General features: G+C 37.6%; 1 protein-coding gene across 1 annotated transcript in view; it reads left to right on the top strand.

Moving 5' to 3' along the window:
• LOC129245980 (GTP-binding protein Di-Ras2) overlaps nucleotides 1-26,787 on the top strand; it is a 175,000-nt gene that overhangs the window by 75,571 nt on the left and 72,642 nt on the right. Inside the window, exons 2-3 of the mRNA XM_054884453.1 lie at nucleotides 16,141-16,308; nucleotides 19,334-19,443. Coding sequence (XP_054740428.1) covers nucleotides 16,141-16,308; nucleotides 19,334-19,443 — 278 coding nt within the window. The remainder of the gene's footprint in view (nucleotides 1-16,140; nucleotides 16,309-19,333; nucleotides 19,444-26,787) is intronic.

Genomic DNA, 26,787 nt, shown 5'->3' with positions numbered 1-26,787 from the left:
AACTTCTGACCTCCTCCTTACTAGAGGGCGCGCGAAAATTTACAACTGCTTCAACTTTCTCCGGGTCCGGGTCGATACCTTCAGCCGATAAGACGTGTCCCAAAAATTTCAATTTTTGTGCTTTCCAGATACATTTAGAATTATTAAGCTCTATGTTAAATTCCCCAAAAACTTTTAAGACGCCTTTTAAGTTTATCTCGAGCTCGGTCTCTGTTTCACCATATACAATAATATCATCTAGGTAGTTAAGGGCGTTTTTCTGCCCGGCTAATATATTTTCCATAGTTCGCTGAAAAATCTCAGGAGCCGAATTCACCCCAAACAAAAGTCTCTTGTATCTGAAAAGGCCCCTAGTTGTAATGAAAGTGGTTATCTCCCGACTACTCTCATCTAATTCTAACTGGCGGTAGGCGTTTTTAAGGTCTAATCTAGAGAAATACTTTGCTGTTTTGAGTTGTGTCATAAATGAATCAAACGTTGGTAACGGGTAATTTTCCCTTAGGATGGCTTTATTTGCACGACGCATGTCTATGCATAGACGAATGTCACCATCTTCTTTAAATACAATTACCACGGGCGAAATCCATGCACTTGGGCCTGTTACAGATTCAATAATATCTTGTGCCAAAGCTTCTCGCAACTTCTGATCCACTTTTTCTCCCAACGCAGATGGAGTTCGCCTGAGTGCTTGTTGTACTGGTTTCACCGACTCGTCGATGGTCAACGATATCTGTATTCCTTTTACTTTCAGAAAAGGAACCACATTTTTAACAGCATTTACCTCTATGCCTAGCCTTAAAACCTTTAGTTTTATAGCCGTATCTCTACCTAGCAATGATTGTCTACCACTCTCAATAACATAGAATGAAGAAATCGTATTTGAGTTTAAATCGGTACCAATAACAGACTCGAATACCAGTTTCACTTTCAGCAGGTCACTTCCTGCGTACGCCCGAAATTGTACATCTGATTCGCCCCGATGTTCCATATTGTGGCATTTTTATTAGACAAATAATTCCAATCCTTTTCCGTGAGTAAATTGAATCGCGAGCCAGAGTCTATTAACATCGAAATTTTCTGACCACCAACGAAACAATCTATAAGTTCATTCGACCTTCCAATGGTGTCATCTGATACTTTAAAACAATCAAATTCATGAAGTCTGCTATGATCGCAATGCGGTTTACATTCTTCGGCAACGAAGTGGATTTTGGTTGCGTCATTTCTTTTCCTCTTTACATTATTGCCGTTTTCATCATTTTGCTTCCGTTTGTGAGCCCTTGTCTTGCACATTCTAGCAAAATGGCCTACAAAATTACATTTGTTACATTTAACTTTTTTGGCTGGACACCCAACGTTGTCATTCATATGCCCTTGTCGACCACACCTGCTACATTCTGCATCCGTTTTCTTCTCTGGGACCACCGGAGTAATTTTGTTAATGCTTTCTGGTTGCGAAGGCAATACCATAGTTTCTGATTGGGTTTTAATCTGCTCATACACCTGGCACATGCCAATTATTTCATCCAAAGAATACTCCTTTTCTAGCAGCCGTTTATTAGCGTCTATTAGTTTATCTTTAAAGTTAATTTGAACTACCTCTTCTTTCGCTTCCCCAAATTGACACTTAGCGGCTTGATTTCGTAGTCTGAGTATAAATTTGCTAAGATTCTCTCCCTCCTCAGGTTTTAGCACCAGAAATAAGTGGCGTTCAAAGGTGGAGTTCCTCTTAGGAGAGAAATGCTGGTGCAATTTGTCAACTAAAATTTTAAACACATCGATCCCCTCCTTCGCATCTTCAAGCGCACCAAGTATATTGTAAACCACTTCTCGAAGTTGCATTCCCCCTAAATGTAACAGCTTGTTCTTCCTTTTCACGGGGTCTTGGATGTCTTCGGCTTCCAGGTATAAACAGAAAGCGCGGTGCCACTTTTCCCATTCCGATCTGATGACTGTTTTGTCAATTGCATTGCCCCAAGAATGGTGTTATTCCAGTTGCGTTCATCATTTTGCTTTTTCCCAATATGCTTGGGTACTTAAATCACTGTATTGCTATGCTGCGAATTCCTATTTCTGCCGATAGAAGAAAGCAAATATTATTTCCTTTCCTAGTAGCAGCTAACGCATGTTTATTACAATTCTAATTTAATTTTCTCTCATTCTTTTTCTTTCCCCCTTTTTTTAGTTTTCTTTTTAGCTCACCTGCCTCAACATAACATTTGTTCGTATTTCCTTATTTTTCTTTCGAAACCCAAAGTCAAAACCAATTGCTATTACAATAACAGCTTGTGCAGTGAATTCGCCCTGTATTTAATTATACCAGTTGCTTTGGTTGTTGGCGTTTAATTTTTATGCCATTGGCGCGTACACCCTTTTTGGGTGTTTGACCGAGCTCCTCCTCCTATTTGTGGTGTGCGTCTTGATGTTGTTCGACAAATGGAGGGACGACCTACAGTTTCAAGCCGACTCCGAGCGGCAGATATTTTTGATGAGGAGCCTTTTCATGCCTGCCGAGGGGCGACCGCTTTTAGAAACATGTTTTTCTTAATTTTAGCGTTTTCGCCGAGATTCGAACCGACGTTCTCTCTGAGAATTCCGAATGGTAGTCACGCACCAACCCATTCGGCTACGGCGGCCGCGGGAATTAAATACCGCTCATAATGATGTTGTTCTCGATTTTTCGCTTTCAAGAGTAGCATTTTTAAATCTCTGGGTGCCGGGTCATAGAGGCATAGAAGGCAACTGCAAAGCAGATGAACTAGCGAGATTGGGTACCACATTACCGATCCAACCAGACAAAGCGAACATACCTATACCTTCAGCAACTTGTAAGATGCTTATAGATAAACACACAATCAGGGCTGCCAACAGGCGGCCGCATAAACCGACTGTTGAAACTAAACAGGAAAACATGAGCATGCCAGCAGACTGGGAGCGCCCTATAATGACTATTGCAGAAGCTGTAACGGCATCGAAGAAGAAGAGACTATAGAACACTTGCTATGCGGGTGCATGGCTCTGGATAGAAGAAGGTTCAATATTTTAGGAAAAGTTCCCAAATAACTTGGCAGAAGTAGCCAATATAAAAATAACAAGTCTTGTTAGATATATCAAAGCCACAGGTTGGTTCAATGAGGACAATGTAGAGTGAGGAGAGGACACAGCCCTGGTGGTATCACAATGGGCCTAGATGTGTCAACCGACAACCACTATACCTACTTACCTACCTATTTAAGTTGAAATCAGTTTCTCAAACTGATGCTGATGGACTTTCAGACTTTTGTTATTCCAACAAAATTTCGGCTTCAGACGCCTGTTTTCCAGTGGTACAAATCGTTCAAAGAGGGCCGTACATCGGTTGAAAACTTGCCTCATGAACGTCGTCCAGCAACATCAGTAAACGACGAAAACATCGGAAAAGTAAAGGAAATTGTGCTTGAAAATCGCACAAATCGCAAAATCGGTTAACGCTGAATATTATTTAGACGTTTTAAAGCGTTTGCGCGAGAACATTCGTCTTAAAAGGAAGGAATTGTGGGACAACAAGTCATGGTTCTTGCATCACGATAATGCACCAGCTCACACATCACGTCCTGTTCGCGATTATTTGAACAAAAATAATGTTAATATCGTTCCGCAAGCTACGTATTCGCCTGATATGGCTCCATGTGACTTTTTCCCGTTTCCCAAGCTCAAGTTGCCGCTCCGTGGAAAACATTTTGAGACAATTGAAGTCATAAAAGAGAATTCGAAGAACATACTCGAGCTTGACTTGTTTACAGTAGCACAGAAAACAAACTATGTGACATATCACGCTGAAATTTGCCGTGTAAGCTTATAACAGTCCTACCAAAAAACAAAAAATTTATTTTCGCCATATGTCATCCGCGGACCGTTTTATTGATACCGTCCCGTTTATATTTGAGCATAAGGTATATCTTTTGTTAAATAAATAATAAATAATTGGCGCGTACACTTCTGTTAGGTGTTTGGCCGAGCTCCTCCTCCTATTTGTGGTGTGCGTCCTTGATGTTGTTCCACAAATGGCGGGACGACCTACAGTTTCAGGCCGACTCCGAACGGCAGATATTTTTATGAGGAGCTTTTTCATGGCAGAAATTCACTCGGAGGTTTGCCATTACCTGCCGAGGGGCGACCGCTATTAGAAAAATGTTTTTCTTAATTTTGGGTTTCACCGAGATTCGAACCAGCGTTCTCTCTGTGAATTCCGAAAGGTAGTCACGCACCAACCCATTCGGCTACGGCGGCCGCGGGAATTAAATACCGCTCATAATGATGTTGTTCTCGATTTTTCGCTTTCAAGAGTAGCATTTTTAAATCTCTTGAATTCTATCTTATAGCTGTTTTTAAATACATCAGTAGTTTAATCTAAGCAACTTTTGTGTCATAGTCTGTAAGGATTTGTAAATAAATAAGAAATTTAAAGCCACAAGATTTGAGTTTGTTGTCTATGAGGCTCCACAAGGCTTTGTAAATGCAACTCTGTATGTTTTGTGAATACTATCTGAATACATATGTGCATGAGGAATGAATAAAGGGAGAAGAAATATGGCGGTTGACTTAATACTAAAAATTATATTATTTTTAAATTTAAAATATTCTCGCTTTGATTAATCTACTCTCATGATTGAGCTACCGCACTGTAAAAATTTCAATATGTATAAATGCACTCGAAAGTTTACCATTTCGCTCTTGAAAACATTTTGTCTGTCATTTGGTGTTTCATGCCCGGGGCTTCGAAGCTGTGTACTACCGAATGATAGTCACGCTCCAACCCAATCGGCACGATGGCGGCACTCAATACGCTGTAGAAAAAGCAATACTTTTTAAATTAAATAATGTAAAATATTCAAAATCCGATTGAACAAACTTTGGAAGAATATTCTCAGCTTTATAAGTACTTCAACCAAATTCACGACGATACAGATCAAATTTATACTTGTAGCATTGCGGTTCAACGGAGCGTATGAGCAACATTAATATCCCGTCGCAAAATGTTATGTTGTAGATAATCATCTAGCGCGAATGTATTATTTTCTATTTTGAAAGCAAAAACATTACTAAACAAAGGCTGCCAGTGTTAAAATTTGTATGAGTCTGCCTACTTCATTTTGCCCACCCGCAGACACTCACACGTGTGTACTCGTGTGAGTGTGTGTAAATTTAAATATGACTGTCACTCCATAAAGTAATATTTTGGCAGTTTAACAGTTTCCTTTGGATGCCAGCTCATGTAGAGGTATGTGTATATATATGTAAATACAGTAAATAAGCAAGTAACTGTGTTGCTGTTTTATATAATATAAACTGCTTCAGCTTCATCGAAACGCTTCTTGACACACAATTTCCGCTTCACCAGCACACTTTACATTTTATTCGCTGATTTACATATAAACAACTGCATTGCGTGCGCATTCGTTTGAGCGAAAATAATTTCCACTACAATTTTTTTTAGAGCACCAAATGGCAGTTTTAAATTAATAACGAAAAATTATGTTTGTAATGCACGTTCAAAAGTGAACTGACTGATAGGATGGCCTACATTCACATACATTGGGATGCATTCCGGCCCTTATGAAAATACTTTGTTTTCGTTTTTATTGAGACTGGTTTCCGAAGTGGTTTTGTGTCTTGAAAACAATTCTGGGCTCCAAAAGAGTCCTTGCCGCCATGTTTTTGAGACAAGAAAATTATTGTGTTTTTATCGCCACTTTTCTCAAAAACCTTCAACCTATACCCAAATTAATGTTTGAATCTTACGCCATGATACAAAATATAGTAAAGTAGAACCGTTGAGAAAGACTTTGAACATTTTTGGCGCCCAACACCATTTAATCTCACAATATCATTTGCATGGTTTGCTCTCGATTCGTTTTTTAATTAGAATACATTCGAAGTTAAAAATGTTTTAATAAAAAATGTATTTGTCCAAATCGTAAAAACGTGAAAAATTCAAATAATTTTAAGTAAACGAGAGCGTAAGTACCGGCGAATTCTCTGCCATATCTTTACTCCATGGATGTGTGACTTATCAGGACATTTTTGTTTTATTCGTTTGGAAAATTCATATATAAATTCAAAATCAATCCCATATAAACATTTTAAATTTAAAATTGTTTTTTACAAAACTATTTTTATTTATATTTAGAAAGTTTTTTTCTTTTTTATCTAACCTGCACATGCTCATATTTTCTCTGATGAAGACCGCATAATGCTGGCAAACTTCAAAAAAGGTCTAAGCAACGGTTCTATCTTACCATGTTTTATCATGTCATGTCACGTTAGCAAGCTCCAAAAAACAATAAACGATTTGGAATAAATTTAAAACCAAAGTGTATCGAAAACCAAACTCATCATTATATCAAAAAAAAAAGAAAGAAAGGGTGACAGGTATGTGTATAGCTTCCCTATGGTATACTAAAGCTTGGATACTTGTACACTTCTTAAATCACGCACATGTAAGCTTTTAAAAAGTTCAAAAATCTTTATTAACTCCTTAAGTAACTCCTGAAACGAACAGAAATGCAATTTCTTGCAGTAAATCTTTTTAATCTCCGGACTTATACATACACATATACTTATAGGTGTACGGTATATTTATATATAAGTAGTTCTACGAACACGCCTACCATTTTGATCAAAAAGTTCCTGAAATATATTTAGAAATTTTGAAATACAAGTTCATTTCCCCAAAAGTGTTGTTATTGCCTTCAAGGTATTCCCCGTCAACGGCAACTCACTTATGCCAGCGTTTGATCCAGCCCTCAAAACATTCCTGGAACTCTATTTTCGGTCTTGCCATCAGAGCCGTCTTTAATTTTTCTATTACTTGCTTTCGGCTGTTAAAACGTGTTCCGATTCCCAGAAAAAAATCGCAGTTACTTATATCAAGTGAATTCGATAGCTGTTGGATGGTATTCGTTTTGTTCTGGACTAAAACATCACGGATAATGATAGCACTGTGCGACGGTGCGTTATCACGATGCAAAATCCAAGAGTTGTTTTCCCACAACTCCTTTCTGTTTTGCCGAACTGTTTCACGTAATCGTCTCATAACACCCAGTTAATAGTCCTTTTTAATTATCTGATTTTCTGGCAAAAACTCGTGTAACACAACACCATTGTAATCCATAAAAACCGTAAGCACCGGTTCTTTTTCAACTCAAAGCGACGTGGTTTTCTTGGCCTTGGTTCATTCGGAGTTCCCCACTCACTCAACTGATGTCTGGATTGCGTGTTGTTCTCACAAACCCACATCTCGTCTCTAGTAATGATGCGTTTGACGAATGTTGCCGCGATGCCTATGTATACTCACTCGGCTACGTGCTATTTTACCTTTCCGATTATTTCTTGTAGATTAATACGGATAAATAAATTTCATCCAGTTCACCCATATTATCCAGCTCTAATAATTAGAAATTAGATTAGACAATTTGCGTTAAGAGTACTTTTATCTATTAATGCATTCATGGTTAGAAGTTTGTACGATGGCCTGTTAGCATTTTTTGTGAGAAATATTAGGAATGTCGGACGCAGATGTGAACCCAAAATGCCAGTCAAAAACAGTCCGACTAATAGTGAATGATCCATGCTCAATATTACAAACACAAAGACTTAAATGTGCCAGTGCTAACAGAGGAAATACAAAAAAACAGCACAAGCTTCCAGACTCTCATGCCATTAACTTGTTAGGCAACAGCAAAGAAATACAACAACTACAAAGATTACATCCCTTGGACTTGCCGTTTAGGTCTTAAGTCTAACTTAATAAAGTAAATAGTAATAAATAAATATGTAACTACTAATCTACTTGCCCTTTCGTCTTCTGCTGCCTTCCACGAACGTCTGCAGTTCAGCGTTCCATCTAACAGTTCAACCATTTTGGATACTCCAACTTTGACTTCGTTGCCTATTTCTTTCGCGTCTCAATGCCTGCTGCAGAGTATTTATGACCAGCCGACATTGGGAGAACGCATCCTCCTCCATCCTCCTAATTTTTTTGATAAGATCGAGCCGAGGAGACGTTTCAATTGCGTCGATTGTGAGTGGCCAGCTGTTCTTCTGTTGCATGAGAGCTGATTGCCGTTTGCTGCGCTGATTGTAGCCTTCGTACACTGGAGGTGTCTTCCTTCTGAGCGCAGACTGTCCTCATTTCGTATATCTTTACTTCTGTTGTTTTCTCGCTTCCCTCGTTTTCGTGCTTTTGTTTTAAATTATTGTTCATTCTCAGCTCTATTAGGTCCATACTTCACTACTACTTACCCCCACAATGTATGCGGGCAGAAAGGTCATTCAAGAGTTGACTCTACGCTTCATAAGCAATAGAGTTCAGAACCAGGACAGGAGTTTTTCAGGATTTCTGAACTGAGCCTGCACCACTAACTTCATGGTGACATTCCAAAATTTATACAGAACGGGAACGCTGCAGCATTGGCACGGGAGCCATGTCAACAAGATGTCACTCTTGTTCACTAAGGTCCCAGAATACTACTACAGGGGCTGCTATGGTTTCAGTATCCGGGGAGTGCCTGAGCTAACCTCGGAGGCCGTGAGCTGCTTGGTATGTACTTGGAAGGATCATGCTGGACATTGCCAAGTTAACGCCGGTCGGACTTTTTGCCTTGTAGTTACACACCCAGTCCCCATTGGTGGCTTTAGGGCAATGACTTTGATACAATTGACACATTACCTACACTTAAATCTGTTGTATGTTGGACCTAACAGTCAGTTTTAACTAAGTCCATGGAAGTAATTTTGATATGCTTGCCCAAACCAACGCTATTAATTCGTACCCCACGATGTCTTCTCAAATAAACACCCCTGCAAAGTTATAAACACGTCTCTATTTTTCTATTTTATTTCAACTTTTTACCAGAATTTTCAGAATTTTTTCGGCTATGCAATTTTATAATCCACAAAGTGCAAATTTTAAGTGACTAAAAAATACCGATGATATTTAACTATTTTTTTAGTTGAGGTGTTATGCCTTTTCTTTCATACAAAGTTCATGCTCGGATGCCATTATAAGCATCGAATCTATTTTTATATTGCGTTACCAGCCAATGAAATCAAAAGTCACTTAGTTTTTTAATTCACAAATTTAAAATGCAGAATCACTTTTGTTCCACCACTTTGGTATTGCGCTGAACTTTTTTCATATGTATTTGTATACTAACACTGATACATTTATACGAACTTCATATGAAAAATGGGTAGAAGAATTTTTTTCTAAGCCCCAAGGGATGTTTTTATTACCACGGCAAAAGAGATATTCCAAATCTCTTTTAACTACTGAGCAAACAACCCCCTGGGTCCCGCGTTATAACAAACTCGAGGCTCTAAAGCATAAATAACACACACAAATAGTGCAGCTCACACACACATGCACCTATTTATGAGTAATATTATCCATGAAGCGAAAAGCCACACAGCAGGCATTCTAGTTCAGGCACTGGTATTTGGTGGCAGAAGTTAGACTAGTTCAAGAGTGTCTAAAATTGTACTAGTTGCAAAATTACCATTTAGAGGTGGTAATTATGTGGCAACCCTGCCACTATCTTCTAACATAGAGAGCATGCATTTCCAGTACCTCCATTGTTTGAATAAAATAAACCTCCGCTAGATCTAGCGCTATCGGGTCTCTACATTTAGCTATGGATAGGTCAAGCTCTCGCGCAAAAGCTGCAATTATTTCTATTTTTTTTAATTATATTTAAATAAATGATGTTTGAGCATATAAAGAAAGTCATTCCTTCATTTCGTGGTAGTTAACATCTCTAAATAGTAGGTGACGCAAAATCACTTTTTTATTCTGCTTCTTCTTAATTGAGGCTATAACCGCCGAGTTTAAAAAGCGCGCCACCTTTTCCTTTCCCTGCTAACCAGCGCCAGTTGGTTAGAGGCTTCCTCTTCCTCTGCTATCATCAGCTGGTACCACATCCAATACTTTCAGATTTTTATTCGCTGCTCTATGCCTACGATAGGCCGGGCATGACGAGAGCCTTGTCGAGAGTTAGTAATTGCCTACTTAGTCTAAAGTAGCACTTGTTGGCAAATGAGATTCTTCGGTTTGTCCTCGTTCACCACCAACCCCACTCGCTTTGCTTCTTTATCCAGTTTGGAAAAGTGAAAAGTAATATAAATCTTTATTATGACCATTAGGCACTCCATGGCTTGTCTGTTTGTGTATTGCAGCTATCTAGTTCACAAGTGTCAAATATGATTGACGTGCGACTATATTTACAAAAATTATAAATCTTCCGATAGGGTGATTAATTTTGCGCCACCTTGTGTTATATACTTATTGTATAAGTAATATATATACATATAAATGGTTTTCTCATTAAACGGAGGGCCTTCAGTTTTACGTTGCTTCCAATCGGCTGCTGGTTTTTTATGAGAAGCTTTTTCATGGCTACACTCTACAACTTACACTCGTAGGCTTGCCATTGCTTGTCGAAGGACGACCGCATTTTTCTTTCATTTGGTATTTCATGCTTTTTTTTGCTTTTATTCTTATATTTTTAAATAGAAATGATTCACCAATTTTCAGACTAAAGCCATTTTTTTAATATAATTCAAAAAAAAAAACATGAAGTCAAAATAAGTAGAAATACAGATTTAAAGATAAGAATAAAATATTTTTGAAACGTTCATTTATCAATTTTTATTTACTTTTTCAACACATTCAAAACTGATGATATGGCAATAAGTTGGACCAGAGTTGTTTGTGTCTATGATGAATTATAACTTTAACCCTCTGTTGGGCACCCGGGTCTGAGTATTTTTCGCTTTGGACGTGAATTTAACATATTTCTATTATAGCTAACGACTTCACCTTCCGGGTAGCTTCCTACAATTTAATTTTCCATCCATTTATGGATATAATCTTTAAAAAGGATCTTCGAACAGGTCGAAAAAGGGCCAGGCCCGGGTGTCCAACCGAAGATTTTAAAAGAGGTGTCCGATGGAGGGTTCGTTACAGCGATTGACATTTCGTGGGGCAGAGGTGAGGTTAAAATGTGGCAAACTGGTGGTAAGGTGAATGAAAGCATGTAAGCCTGGCTATGTATGGAAGTATGGAAGTTTACTAATCGAGTCCCCTTAGCTATATCGGGTGTTTTTTAAGAGCTTGGGAACTTAAAATGACAATACAAAAGAGAAATATTGTTAGAATATTTTTTTTTATTATAAAACATGGCATTTGTTTCTTGAATATGATATCCGGCATACACAGTATGTTCAATAATTAACAGAACTTTTTATTTAAATCATGGAACACTTATTAAACTTTGATCATATTGAAAAGATACAAGCTTTCAACCGCAGCCAACTTCATGTAAATCGTTTGACAGGTTAAAAAGTTACGCGCATTTTATTGACAGTATGTTTCGTGCTTGTGTAGTAAAAATACAATGGAGCAAAGAGCAAATATTAAACTCTGTGTTAAACTTAGAAAAACATTTAGTGAGACGTACAAATTGATGCAAAAAGTTTATGGTGATGATTGTTTAGCTCGTTCAAATGTATATAATTGGTTTAAACGATTTAAAAATGGTCGTGAAGATTTGAATGATAATGAAAGACCTGGTCTTCCAGAAGCAAGTAATCTTGCTGAATTGGTGGGAAAAGTCCGCGAAATCATTGCTGTTAACGGGAATTTCACTGTAAGAATGTTGGCTGAAGAATTAAATTCATCTACTGGTACTACGAGTATTTGGAAAATTTTAACTAACGATTTGGGTAAAAGAAAAGTTTGTGCACGCTTTGTTCCACACCAATTAAATGAAGATAAAAAAATCGCTCGTGTAGAGCATTGTAAAGACATCATTTCAACAGCTGAAAACGATCCAGATTTTCTTGATTCGATCATAACTGGTGACCAAACATGGTGCTTCAAATATGACCCTGAAACTAAGCGTCAATCTGCAGAATGGAAGACGAAAGGGGAGCCAAAAGCAAAGAAATTGCGTTTTCAGAAGTCAAGAATCAAAACAATGTTGTTCACGTTCTACGATTCCAAGGGTATTGTACACAAGGAACTTGTTGCAGAAGGTTAAACTATTACCATTACATTAATGGAGAATACTGCACCACCTCACAAAACCAAAAATGTTCGTGAATTTTTGATGCGAAAACATATTTGTGTCATCGACCACCCTCCGTATTCTCCTGATCTATCACCATGCGACTATTTTCTGTTCCCTAAATTGAAAACTGGCATGAAAGGTACGTTTTATGATGATATTCCAGCCATTCAGCCGTGACACAGATGTTAAAGAACATTCCCTTAGATGACATAAAAAAGTCCATGCAGAAATTGGTTGATCGTTCTGAACGTTGTATCGAGTTAATAATTGAATAAAAAATAACTTTCAAACACAGTACGATACGTGTTTTATTCTACATCTGAAAAGTTATGTTATTTATTGAACATACTGTGTATATCCGCCGTGGCTACGAGTTGCATGGCGCATTCGATCAGCCCAATTTTTGACTATTTTTTCCCATAAATCTGAATAATAAATCTAAATGGGCCTAATCAGCAGAAATGGTAATTTAACTTGAGTTCTTGCACGACCTGTATTTTATAGGCACTTAAGCCAAGACCCTTACGTTACATTTTCCACGTAGTCGAAGGACAAATGCCAACAATCTACATTTCGGCGTCTTTTTCAACACTTCACTCTATGAACTGCGCGAACAGTTTTTTTTTCATAGTAAGTTTCCATAATTTGAAAACGTTATTCTGGCATTAAGCGATTGGTGATGGCTTGCCAAACCTCACTGAACAGAAATGTCAACACAATTTGCCATTCTCCGCTGCCAAGCCATAGTTATCAGTTAGTTTATATCGAAAATTGTCACGCAGCTAAAAAACACCCTATAATAATAGAAAAGTGACGAATAACGAGCAGCTTTGCAACTGGTACACTTTTAGACACTCTCGAACTAGTACAACTTCTTGCAACAAATACCAGTACATGACTTGGACTGTCTGCTGAGTAGCTTGGCCTTCCACTACCGGTTTGTTAAAAGTAAGTCTGTATGTAAGTTTAAATTTGATTAATGACGCGTTCAGCGGCAAAAAACATATCACACATTCACTAGCCAAAAACAAAAAAACAGCAAATATCACAACAGAATAACTGCAGTGTTTATGGAGGCCAAATGCCGATGGGATTAGTGTTACTGGCATGCGGTTATTGCTGTCGCTGATGGCAGAGCAAAGGTACGCAGGAGGGTGAATTGAAGATTTCAGAAGCACTCGAGTAAAAATGTGTAGGATATGTATGTGTTTAATCTCATTTTTTGTCACTACAAGTAATTAATTTGCATACTCTTTCACCCTCCTGCAGTCTAAAATAAACAACATTGCTGTTGCTCTTTCTGACGGTCCATTAACTATGATACGACAATTACTTTAGTTTTTTTTTCAATTTCACGCTGATTGTATTTTGTTCTTTTCGCTTTTGAGGCCCACAAATTTCATCAATACACGATAAGCCGCAGCTCACGGTGGAAGTGAGTCAGGCCAATCCTCAGTGCTTTGGTATATGAATTGAAACAGCGTTTGACGATTGATATTTGTCAACTCACCCACTGTTCTTTGCTAAAATGTGTTCGAAATTTAATAGCTTTTGGAAATCCCGCACATAAGCACAGATGTTATATAATAAATAAAATAGTGATTTGATGTTGGAGAAAAAATAATGGTGCAATAAATTGCAAAACTGACACGTGTAGGCTGCGCATTCCCCACAAAGCAAAGCGATTGCCAGTATTTAAAGAGCGCCAGTAACTTTAAAGCACACTTTCAAGAGCGAAATGCCACTACTAAGCAATTGTTTTTGTAATATGGTATATAATACATTTTCATTGCAATTAATTTTAATTTTCATTGCCAACCATTCCTTTCTGCAGCATAAACAAACAGCTTCAAATGTGAAGGGCAATCAATGCCTTTGTGGCATTTAAAATCTTAGAATGTCAGCATAATTGCAATTAGTTCCATGTAATTGTTATTAATTGCAAATTTTCCAAGGCCCTCGGGCTCGTCCCTCTTCAAATGCAATAAAAATGCATTACCACGAGGAATCAGGACGCTTAATTGCAGTTAGTTTGCGTGTTTGTAGGTATATTTCCATTAGTTGGCAAGGAATTTGAAATTGAAATTACTTTACCTTTGCCTCTGCCTTTGCCTCTGCCTTTGCCTCTGCCTCTGCCTCTGCCTCTGCCTCTGCCTTTGAAATATTAAAATGACTTCGTTTGCATTTCAAAACAATTAAATGCGCATGTGAATTGTAGGTAAAAAAGGTAGTGAACTGAATAATGTCAGGGCATTTCAAAGAAAGAGCAATCAGTTATTTATGTATAATAAGGCAATCAATTGAACAACATCAAAATATTGCTCATACGACATGTGGCACGTGTGAAATTGTTACCTTATCACAAATAGTCGATTGCATTTTAATGCCGATTGCTCCCATTAATTAACATTGAACGCATTTATGGATTTCTAATGGCACTAATAACACTTAAACAAAGTGAAAATAAAGCAGTAAATGGACTAACTCAACCTCAAGGGGTTGCTTGCTTGGTTGGCAATTGTTCCACGAATCTAGTAATCAGAGCCAATGAACTTCAAAACCTTATTAGACTACTAATTTATTTTTATTTTTTCTGCTTCTTCTTCATCATCTTTATTGTAGGACTAGGTCTTATTTTTATCGACGAGAAAAATTACAGTATGTTATTGTTTTTTTTTAATACAGATATAGTTCCATTATTCGGATCGGGATCCAGACGTCCAAAACCTGACCTTTCATCACAATCTTTGCCAACCGATCGTCTCCCATTCTCTTTAAATGTTGATTCCATTGTTTTCTTCTTTTGCGGCTCCATTTTACTACGTCAGTGATTTCGCACATCTCTAGTATCTCCTCGCTTCGTTTAAGATCGCTCCTTGTGTATCTAGTGATTGCTTGCTAGCATTCGCATTCCCAGGCTCTCTCTACAAGTTTTAAGTCTTAGAATTTGGGCTTCTCTATTGGGTATTTCTTATTTGGTACATAACGGGGGTATGATCCGCATTTTTGTTTATAGGAATATCAGATGTAAACGAAAGGTATGCTGTGCATTCGTTCGGTTGATTGTCGGTATTATTGCAGGACACAGCCCATGGGATCAGCATATGACCACCATCCGAAGTGAAGGTCCTACCTCTGCTGGAACAAGGCTCGTAGCCTTTAGCGTTTAGGGTTCCGATGTCATGAGAATTAGTAAAATTCGTTCTCTCAAGCTGGAGAATGCGTTCAGATTTGCCAAAGAATCTGGAAAATTCTAACAGGACTAGCTATTTCTGTCTCAGTCTCTATTCTATCCTATATTTTTCTCTTTGTCACTTCTCTCCTTTCCTTTTACCATTTTACTTTCCACAGCTTCGAAAAAAACCGTTTTTAGCCTAAGTGTTTTATTAGTTATTATTCCTTCGGCGCTTCTTGGCTCGCCTTTTTGCCAATTTCAATATCAAATTTCATGCTGTGTGATGTCTCCGAATCACAGCCGCCGTTAACGGAAATTCTTCTGTAATAAAATCGTTTACATTCCAGTGAATTGTCTGTTAACTGGGTACAGCTTGGAGATCTTGTAGAAGTTTGAAGAAAAAATTTGCTAATTTTATGTAAAGCCCCTTCAGCCAAACCTTGGCAAGTGCAAATGAAACCTGACCCAAATTGGCATTCAATGAATTCAATTAAAAAGTTTGATCTCCACGGGGATAAAAGCCAAATATCCCGTCGCATAATAGAAATTTTGTTCATGCTCCGGTCCAGTCGAACGTTGAACCGCGCAAAAGTTAGAATAGCTCAATGAAACTTTGCGAGAATAGGTCCGTTATGAGGCAGGTGCCAAAAATCTAAAAAAAATCTATCAAAAATCACGCCATGAACCATTTTTAAACTCAAAGAAAAATTAAACTTAGTATACTATTTTTGTTCTGATACAAAGAACAACTCGCCGATTATCACCATATTTTCTCCTCGCTCACTGTCACACTCTATACTATTATAAAAATATGCTTTCTACAAAAAATAATCGCTTGTCTTTTACAATTTTCAGGTTGACATTTTAGACACCTCCGGCGATATGCAATTCCCCGCCATGCGACGTCTGTCCATTGCCACCGCCCACGCATTCATGCTGGTCTATGCGTCAACGTCCGCGTCAAGTTTTCAATGTGTCAAACAGTGTTTCGAAGAGATACGCGAGCAGCGCGCAGACTATCAAGTGAGTGGAACAACAGCAGCAACAAAATTTTATTTCCATATAAATTTCAAAACTTTTTCGATAAAAGCAAATGGCTGCCAATTGTCAATGCGCACTTTCACATAACTAAATTTTGACGAATTTCGAAGCAAAATAATTGTATGTAGTTTTTGATGGTTGAATATATAAAATGTGTTTGTTCTTATTAACTAAATTGGTGACTGTTTTCATATTCTCCGTAAATCATTTAAGTTTCTAATTTCCCACTTCCTAACTCCAGTTGCTTTCACGAATGTTTTTCAATTTTAATGGAAACGAAATGGCCATTAAAAAGTTAAAATATATTTCATGAGCAGAAAAACCTCAACCCGAATTTGTTTTCAATTTAAACATATGCTGCATACACATAACCACACACACATAACTTCATATGTATGTATATTTCTCTGTGACATAACAGAAAGCAATTAAAAATTGCAAGCAATCAATTTACAAATAAAAATTTACTGAAAATAAGGAAAATAAATACCGTGGATGGGGAATTTCTCTTATATTTTAAATCAATTTCTCACAAAAAAAATTATTTGGGGTGTGAAAAAGTCATTAAAATTTCAATGTTAACCCGTCAGTGACATAAAAAAATGCCAAACTCATTTGGGATTACATGCGTGCACATATTTTTACATCCGCACACACACAAAGATATGTTTTCATAAATATGCGAACTCAATATTCAATATACGTTCCTCGGAATGTTGCACAAATGCTCATGTGTGTGCGCTAGGGTGCTTGCAGCAGACAGTTCGGGGTTTGGGCCAGCCTGCATGGCGTGCCATTCGGGGATAAGCAAAACAATTTATTAACTATTGTGCGATTGGAAACTAGCGTAGCTTAAGCAAAAAATAAAATCAGATTAAAAAGAAAGGGAAATGACAAAAACAAATTGTCTCTTTACACATTGCAACGACATGGGCGTCTGAGCAATAGTTAGTGGATGTTTGCTACTTTCGGTTCAGCTTCTCTGCTCGGAAAAGATTTCCGCTGCCAGCTAAGCCAACAACTTTTATGTGAAAGCAGCAACAGCTTAGCACTGTTCAAGTGATTTTGTTTTTCGCCACTCAGGTTACTTTCAGGCGGATGCTTAATAAATATCAGGTCAGTCCATAAGTTCGTGCGTATTTTACCCATAATTTCATTTTGGACGATTTTTGCATACAAAAAATTATTCGCGGGATATAACGGAACAATTTATATTTTCTTTGATATATTGTGCATTCAACAAGTGATTTTAATCGCGGATAGAAGCACGTGTTGTTAAAAAATAAAATGGAATCTTCGAACGCGTATAAGAGGCAAATTTTGTATTTTTTTTTTTAAGTGGTAAAAATGCAACAACTGCTGCCGCAGAAATAAACACTGTTTACGGAGAGGATACCGTGAGTGTAAGGACTGCGCCAAAGTGGTTTTCAAAATTCCGAAGTGGTAACTGCGACGTGGAGAATGCCCTGCGCGCTGGTCGTCCTGAAGTCTTTAACTCCGACGCCTTGCTCGAACTCGTGGAAGCTGAGCCAAATTTGACAGTCGATATTATAGCTCAGAGGTTAAATTCATCACAGGCACCTGGTTCAGTTGGAAAAGGTTTCAAAGCTGGGAAAATGGGTTCCGCATAGACTTTCCGTCGCCAACCTTCAGCAGAGAGTGAATGTGTGTTATCAGCTGCTGCAACGGCTTGAGAATGAAAGTTTTTTGAACCGTATCGTTACTGGTGATGAAAAATGGGTCTTTTACAATAATCCTGTTCCCAAACGCCAATGGTTAGATAAAGATGAAACACCAGAACCGACCCCTAGAGATGGCCTTCACCCCAAGAAGATGCTCCTGTCTATTTGGTGGGATATGGCCGGTATTGTTTATTATGAACTTCTGGAACCAAACCAGACGATAACTGCTGATTATTATTCCCATCAGCTATCAAACCTGAATGAGGCACTTAAAAAAAAAGCTATAAAAAGGGATATCGAAGCATATTTTGGCTCCAAGGACAAAAAATTTATTGAGCAGGGAATTAAAAATTTGCCTAAACGTTGGGAAGACATTGTAAATAAGGAAAGGAAAATATATTATTGATTAATAAATACTTTAAACATCTTTTTTATTAATTTTAAAACCACCTTTAAAAAACGCACGAACTTATGGACTGACCTGATAAAAGGTAATGCAGTGCTGTCAATCATGTGCAACGTTGAATTAAAGAATTTTTTTTTTCGTTTATTCATTGGTGAATCGAAAATTAATATTTATTATTTTTTTAATATCCATTTATTTATTGCGATCTGTTAAATAGCATTTAACAATTTTTATACTTAAAACTAAGATACTCTACGAGACATGCATGGAAAGCACCCTATGGTGCAAACACTCCTAAATTTTTGCTTTTTATCACGTGAAATCTACTTCTGATTTCCTCTTCAATCTGTTAAGCGTTGTGCGAAACCCAACGATAATCAAAAGGTGCATATAAAGAGCAGTAAGCAATTTCTTGTACTACAACCCAGCTACTCTTGTCGGCACTATTAGTTGGCATTAAATGCTGACCATTCATATTTTGTTTTTCACGGTCCAAAACGTCTTTCAGGAGCCGATAATTAGCAGAAATGTCAGAATTTGAAAAAGGAAAAGCAATTAAATGACTTATAATTCGATAATATAAATTAAGCGTCATTTCAGATGGAGCTAAAACGGACATCATTATTGAGTGTAACTGAGTACATCGCAGTTTCACTTCAGCTAAGATGTCAGGGCGCGCCAGAAAGTATCGTTTGATAGAAAACTTATTATATTTATTTTTAATTACTCATTTTTACATTTACTCACTAGTTTCTCAGTTGTAGCGTATTTACTTTTTTTTGCTAAACCTTGACCAACTTGTACACTACTTTGAAACTGTATCGCTCTCCTCACACCTCCTTGCACTACATTTATTACTGTTATCCAACTCACTGTTGCTAATATTTCTTTTGTTTATTTTCATTTCGTTGTCTCAAAGGATATTCCAATCGTAATCGCCGGCAATAAATTCGATTTAGCCAATACACACAGAGAGGTCAGGCTGGAAGAAGTCACGGACTGGGTCTACTGCGAATTGCCGCGATTAAGGTAAGCTCAAAACTACCTAAAAGTATCCAAGTTAGTTTCCAATACCCAAATGCATATTTTCGTCATAGATAAACGCATATTTATGTATGTATGTGTGTACGCACAAAGGTTTCAATGCCTATGAACTAAAATTTTGCTTTTGGTTTTAATAATCAAATTTTTTTCTGAGAAAATGTGGCGTCTGCAAAGCCTCATATTTATGACTCTCTGCTGGTTTCTGCACACCGTCAGTTTGACTGGATTTGTGTATTGAGCTTTTTCGTTTTTATAGACTTCAACATACATACATACATGCATAAGCATACGCATATACAGCTCGCGAAAAAAATTTAGCATTGAACATTTCGGCAAGTTTTGACTATTTATTTATTCATTTTCCAATTTAAATAGCTTTTTTTAAAATACAAGTGTCCAACTTCACACAAAATTTATAAAAATTCCAAATTTTCCACCAAAATTTCAAATTTTTTAATCAGAATCCACAAAAAAAAAATCAATTTAACAAAACGAAAGCTTGAAGTGGCTCAAAATTCTAGTTAATTTTTGATAATTTTTTGGCCTGATGATGTTGAGTAATTTCTTATAAATAAAAAACATTCAGGGGGTTTTTCACTGGATTTTGTAGGAACTTGCAACTTTTACCTTTTTATATCAACATTTCATGGGGTACCTAAACAGATTTTTAAATTCTGATAAAAAAAATTTAAATTTTTGAAGACCATTTTTGGAGTTATTGCAATTTTTGTATAGAGTTTAACAATTTTGACTTAAATGGTTTTATATTAGACAGTGAACTAAAATCTTATAAAAAAATAATGAACATTAAAAAAAGAAAAATCGTTAAAATGGTCAAAATGTTGAGGTGCTATATTTATTTCGCGGGCTGTACACTCAGTCATATGTATAGACGTTGGTTTACTCGACAAATCAATTTTGCTGATTTTCTGCCGCATGAAAATTCTGAAAGCATATTAGAAATGGCAATTGCAATTCACTTGGATAAATTTATTCAAATCGTCGTAATAAATATATTTTAGCTGACAATAGTTAACGTGCTTGATTGAGCACAACGATAGAGAGCAACAAATGTGTGCCGTATTGGTCGAGCGGTATGAAATATGTACACACACATCCATATACATAAACATTCAGTGGATACTATTCCATTGCATTGTGAGGATTGAGAATACAACAAAATACTTTTTTTGCTGACCGATAGCTTTTAAATTGTTACGAATTACGTGGCCAGATGGCAAATTATTTAACCTTTAAATTTATCACTTTCAGCAGTATGCTCAGGCCGCAGAACAACCAATGAAGCCACGGAATGTTAAAAAATATAAAATTTTCTCTAAATATTATTTAACGTAAAATTATATTCAACACTAAGGAAAATTATATTCAACTTGAGGAAAGGGTGAAAAAGGCCAGTAATGCGTTGTACGCATGTAAAAGAATGCTGGGCGTTACTTGGGGTCTATCACCGTTTCTGATGCATTGGTGCTACACGGCAGAAGTTAGACCAATATTGCTGTATGCGGCCTTAGTATGGTGGACTGCGACAAGAAAACTGGCATACTTAATGCCACTGGAATACTTAATGCCACTGGAATACTTAATGCCACTGGAATACTTAATGCCATTCAACAACTTGCTGCTCTGTGCATAACAGGAGCGATGAAAACCACTCCAACGGCGGCGCTGGAAATGATACTCAGCATGCCACCTATTGACCTTATGGCGGAAAATCAGGCAGCGAAATCCGCGAGGAGGTTGTGGGGGTATTCACCTGCAGAACCTTCGGTCACAGCTCAACAGGAAAGTGGAGCTCAGGTGGCACGGACTACATGACTCCGTACTTTAATTGGGAGAGAAGGTTTCGCACTACAATTGAAGAGGAGGGATGGCACAAAGACATGAAGCCTGGCCATAGGACTTTTCACATCTATACAACTTTATACGGAGTGGGAGCGGGTATTTACTGCTCACAACTAGGGATAAGGCAGCCTATCAAGCTGCAAGCTTTCCAAACGGAAGTTTTTGCTGTGGGGAAAGCAACGGAGCTAGCCTACACAAGAACAAGAAAGAACTCAACAATTAATATATACGTGGACAGTCTAGCAGCAATAAAAGCAATAAGCTCATATTGTATTAAGTCTAAAAATGTTCGACGGAGCAGGGAGGCCATAGAAAAGCTAGTCGCAAACAGTAGGCTGCATATCTATTGGGTACCTGGTCTCAAAGGCCTTATAAAAAAAAAAAAAAAAAATTATTGGGGCGTACACTTCTGTTAGGTGTTTGGTCGAGCTCCTCCTTATATTTGTGGTGTGCGTCTTGATGTTGTTCCACAAATGGAGGGACCTACAGTTTCAAGCCGACTCCGAACGGCAGATATTTTTATGAGGAGCTTTTTCATGGCAGAAATACACTCGGAGGTTTGCCATTGCCTGCCGAGGGGCGACCGCTATTAGAAAAATGTTTTTATTACTTTTGCTTTCACCGAGATTCGAACCAACGACCTCTCTGTGAATTCCGAATGGTAATCACGCACCAACCCATTCGGCTACGGCGGCCGCCCACAAAGGCCTTATGGGGAACGAAATAGTAGATGAGATAGCAATAAGTGATGTTACGCTACCTTTTGAACAAGAGAACGACATACCAAAACCGCTAAACACAATATACAACGAAATGGACGACTACATGAAAAGGCGAGTGGAAGGTAGGTGGACTAATCTGACCTCATGCAAAACAGCAAAAGTCATGTGTAGAACTAACGACAAAAAACTGACTCAATTCGTACTTACGTTCTCAGAACTATCATAGGTATGCTAACAGGTCATAATCTATTGGCTGCACATGCGTACAAGATAGGGATTGCTAACACGGACAAATGCAGGAAATTCAGAGAGGATGTTGAGAAAACTTTAGAACACCTTCTGTGCGTTTGTCCGGCATTATTAAAAACGCGTTTAAAATGCCTGGGAGCCCCTTTGTTTGAGGCTCTGGAGCACGTCTCAAAAGCGGATCTCCCAGCTCTGCTTAGATTTGCCAAAAGCGCTGGCATCCTACATGATATCTCCTTTCGGTATTCATAGAGGTCGGTCTCCATCTGGTATCGCTAGGGACAAAAGGTCTATGCGTGGCTTATTGCCGACCAGGCTAACTTAACCTAACCTATATTCAACACTAGCTTTATTTCGGTTGGCTTTTTTGCCACGCAAAAAATTAAATTTGCTCAGAAATCTAAAATTTGTATGTCTGAGACTAATGCTTGTGCAATGAGCTTCGGAAACGGATCCGAAAGTTTTTCCAGCTCTAGAGCTTGGCTCATGCAATTATCCTATATACTATTAATTATAATAGCATTATTGTCCTATAATTATTAGTATTCTTGCTAATCATCATCACTATCCAGCTGTTTACGTCCGCTATTGAGCGAAGGTATCTTCCATTGATTTAAAATTTTCTCTATGCTGTGCTGTTTTATCCAATTTGCCGCTATTCTGTTAATGTCATTGCTCCATCTGGTAGGCGTTCTTTCCATTTTTCAATTCTTCAAGCGCGCTTTGGGGCCAGCCTATATTCATTTTGCTTTGGTAACTCTTTCGTTTGTTTTCTGTCTCAGAGCTATATTTGAAATTCAGTGTCTTCTGCTTACGCCCAGCATCGATCTTTCCATAGCTCTTTAAGCCTTCCGCAATTTGTATACAGTACTCTTCGCAAGAGTAGACGTGTCGCAGCCATAGGTTATAACGGGTAGACGCACTGATCATAAACCTTTCTTTCAAGGCATATAGGCAAATTCCTCACCCAAATCGCCCATCCTCCTGTTATTATCATCGACTTAATTAAACTGTTGCTCAACTTTTTGACAGCAAGTCGGGTCGCGTTGCATAAACGCGGAGGATCGATCAGTTTTTTTTCAACCTATTTCTTTTTGCTCCAGGAATATATATTTCGAATATGAAGCAAATTGAGCAACAAATACGATTTTTAGAAATATTTATACTCCAGCGACTTCTAACGGATTTTTGGTTTTTAAAAAGAAGTTTAACTACGAGGCACACTCGAGTTCAATTATTCAGCTGGCTTTCGTGTTTCTAATCTTCGCACATACCATAAAGTAAGCGTCCATGAAATATAAAAGATTTCATTTAGATAAAAGCAAACTTATGCCTTAAACGAAAAAACCTGTAAGCTTAAAACAAACTGTGGTACTTTTATTATATATTTTATTTTATTTGTCAGTAAGTACCTGTGCTATTATTATTTAAGGGGTTAGGGGTAGTCAAAGGCCCGAAAAAATGTTAATTTTCAATAATTTTTTTTGCTAGTCAATTGCTTTATTTTACAAAAATAAAAACATAGCATTAATACATCATGTTTCGACTAGACAAAATTTCAAAAAAAAAAATTAATAATTGGAAAGGTTATCGCTGTTTGTGAGGAACCCGTTTCACCAGAAGTCCCTTGCGGTGCTCATCACAAGCTCTTGGAGATTCATCTAAAATCAATCAGACAAAAGAAATTAGTCTTATTAATAGATAATCCTGTGCCTGATCGAAGCTTTCTTTTCAAAATTAACAATATGGCGGCCTTCGGACATATTTTTCGAAAGCAATTTAAAATTTATTGAAATCTACCAAACGGTTTTACAGTGATCATCAGTTCAAAAAACATAGTTTTGAGAATGTAGGATTTCCGGATCTTGATGAAATGAAACTTCGTTTTCGCTTTCTTTATTATTTCATTTAATTAAAAGACCAAAATGGTTGTCAGATTTCACCCTAGCACGTTCTATCTCGCAGCTGCGCTAGCAGCACAAACCATAGCCAAAACTGCGTTGCCAATAGAGAAAAACGCATTTAAAGTGCTATGAACGCTCCGAAGCGCCCAAGCGCCCTTTGTTAATTGTTGAACAACTCGAAAAGTATTTGTCGGATTTACTTCAAATTTTCACACAATATTTTTATGATATTATACTTTAAGAAAATGTAAAAAAAAAAATAAAACTTTTTGAAAACTCTCACTACCTCTACGCCCTTGCTTTAGGAGAAAAACTGGAAATCTTTTGATTGTGAGGGCAGCTGTTTGTGTATCTTCGAAGAAATAAGGGCCGATGATATCGCGGAAGCTAGGTCCACACCAAACAGTGGTGACTTTTCCGTTGGGTAGAGGCATCGAATGAATTCCTCATGGTATTTAAGTGAATTATATTAAATCTCCTTCTCGCCTGTAAGTATGCAGCAAGTGCGCTTTTGTATATCATTTCATTTGCAAAGCAGATCGCTCCATCTCTCAAAGAGCTTATGAAATGTTAAATTGCAAGCTTGCACTGCGTTCATACTACAGTCATGCACCACCTAGAGTTCTTGCAATAAGATCAATACCCATTACGAGAAGCCCCGGAGCCACAAGGCGCAATAAATGATTAAAATGAGATGAGCCGCCTAACATTGATACAGGCTGAAAGCCTACAAGAGATATAAAGCTCTAGTAAATGAAGTCGTAAATTTGTTCACCCATAAACTCTGGTTAACACTCCCTAAATCCACCTAAGCTAATCAAATTCCATAATATTGTTTGTTTACGAAACCGAAATGAACCTCATCACCGAAAATGATTTTGTTCCAAAGTCATAGGTAATATACTAAAAGTGGGTCCTGTCATTTATTGCTTTCCAAAATTATATACGTTTTCTAGCTAAAATTTTCGCATGAAATGCCTTGTGATCTGATTCCAAGCTACGTTTGACAGGAAGTCAACAACTAGATTTTTTTTATTTACACATACGGAAATTCCATTGCACTTTAAATAAAACTGCTGCTGCAGATTAACTAATCAACATTTTTTTCTTTACAACCACAATGACGCATACATAAATACAGGCTCTGAAAAAAAGACTCGAAGTAACTACCCTAATGAGCTACCGTAGCTACGCACAGTCAACCACGTAGCTTTCGTTTAAAAAGTGAGAAGGACGTGACAAGAACCACAGTTAATCGGATTTCTGCGCGCTCACATTTCTCGGTTGGTGGGTAATCGTGTCACCGCCAGCCAACCAGTCAGCCAACAGTCGCAATTGTGCAATCAGTGCAAAGCAAAATAATGCAATGTAATTATTGCAGCAAATCGAAAACGGCGGTTTACCCCCCACCACCCCACTTGCCACCGGGGTGCAATCTTTTTAAATGCCAACAAACACGCAACAATTCGTGAGCAAAGTAAACAAACAATCAGCAGCAATAACTTTCGCAACCATTTAAAATAAACGGCAATGATACAATGCAGAAGTAGCAAATAAAATGAAATAAAATTAAAATGTTACATAAACAGAGTGGAAACTAAGAAAGTACAGAAATAAAGTTGAATCAAATAAAAAAGTTGATGGAATCGTTGAAGCAAACAACCACAAAAGACATTAAAATGCTGTCGCGCACGTTGTGGAATGAGGGAAATGCGGGGAATGTGGGAAATGTGGAAAATGCTCAGGTAACGGCGACGACTGCGCTGCAGCTGGCAAATAATGAGAAAACTGCACGCCAAATGGATATTTGCTGGTTTCTGCCCCTGCAGCCATCGGCAGGGCCTCCATTTTGCGCAGCCCAAAGAATTCCGCACGAAATTTATATTTAAATAGCGATTGCAGATTGTTGTTTTTCTATTATATTTAGAATGAAAATATGATAGCAAAACTAGTGAAAGCAGTGAAAGTAGCAAAGAGAAAACTGCTAAATTGTTCGGACTGCAATGGAGAGTGAATGAGTGAAAACATTGCTTTATAAATAAATTTGAATCATAAAATTAAGAATAGCCAGTAAAACAACAAATAATATAAAAAAGTATAGAAAAATTGGAGGCATCTGATGAATTTGGGTACCTCCTCAGGATTTTGTTCCATATCATTAATGGGTATAAAGTCGCATCCCTAGTCGTACGAGTTCTCGTCTTGAGAAAATACACATTCGCAGGGAATGAGCTCTGGAGCTTCATCAACCAGCTCGCAAAAAGGCCAGACGCCTGTCTCTACTAATTCTAGTTTTCTGAAATACTAACGAAGACTGCAATGTCCCGCATTTGTACAGGGTGGCTAATGAATTTTGCTACATTAAGAAACTCAAATTACTTTTTTTTTAGTGTATGGAATTCATTTATTTTTTTTTTTCAAGTTGAAGGTCATTAAATTTTATTAAATGTAGCTTAACTAGTTTTAAAAATAATTGAATTTAGATGCCCCCATGCTCGTTGACACAAGTGCGGCATCTTAGTAAAAAGTTGTTCATTGCTGCTTTGAGAGTTGCGACAGGAATAGCCGCAATTGTTGCCCGAATGGATTGTTTT

This window comes from Anastrepha obliqua, chromosome 4, assembly GCF_027943255.1.
Source record: "Anastrepha obliqua isolate idAnaObli1 chromosome 4, idAnaObli1_1.0, whole genome shotgun sequence".
NCBI classification, from domain to species: Eukaryota; Metazoa; Arthropoda; class Insecta; order Diptera; family Tephritidae; genus Anastrepha; species Anastrepha obliqua.
Note: the sequence above shows the minus strand (reverse complement) of the source record. Positions and strands in the feature narration are given on the sequence as shown.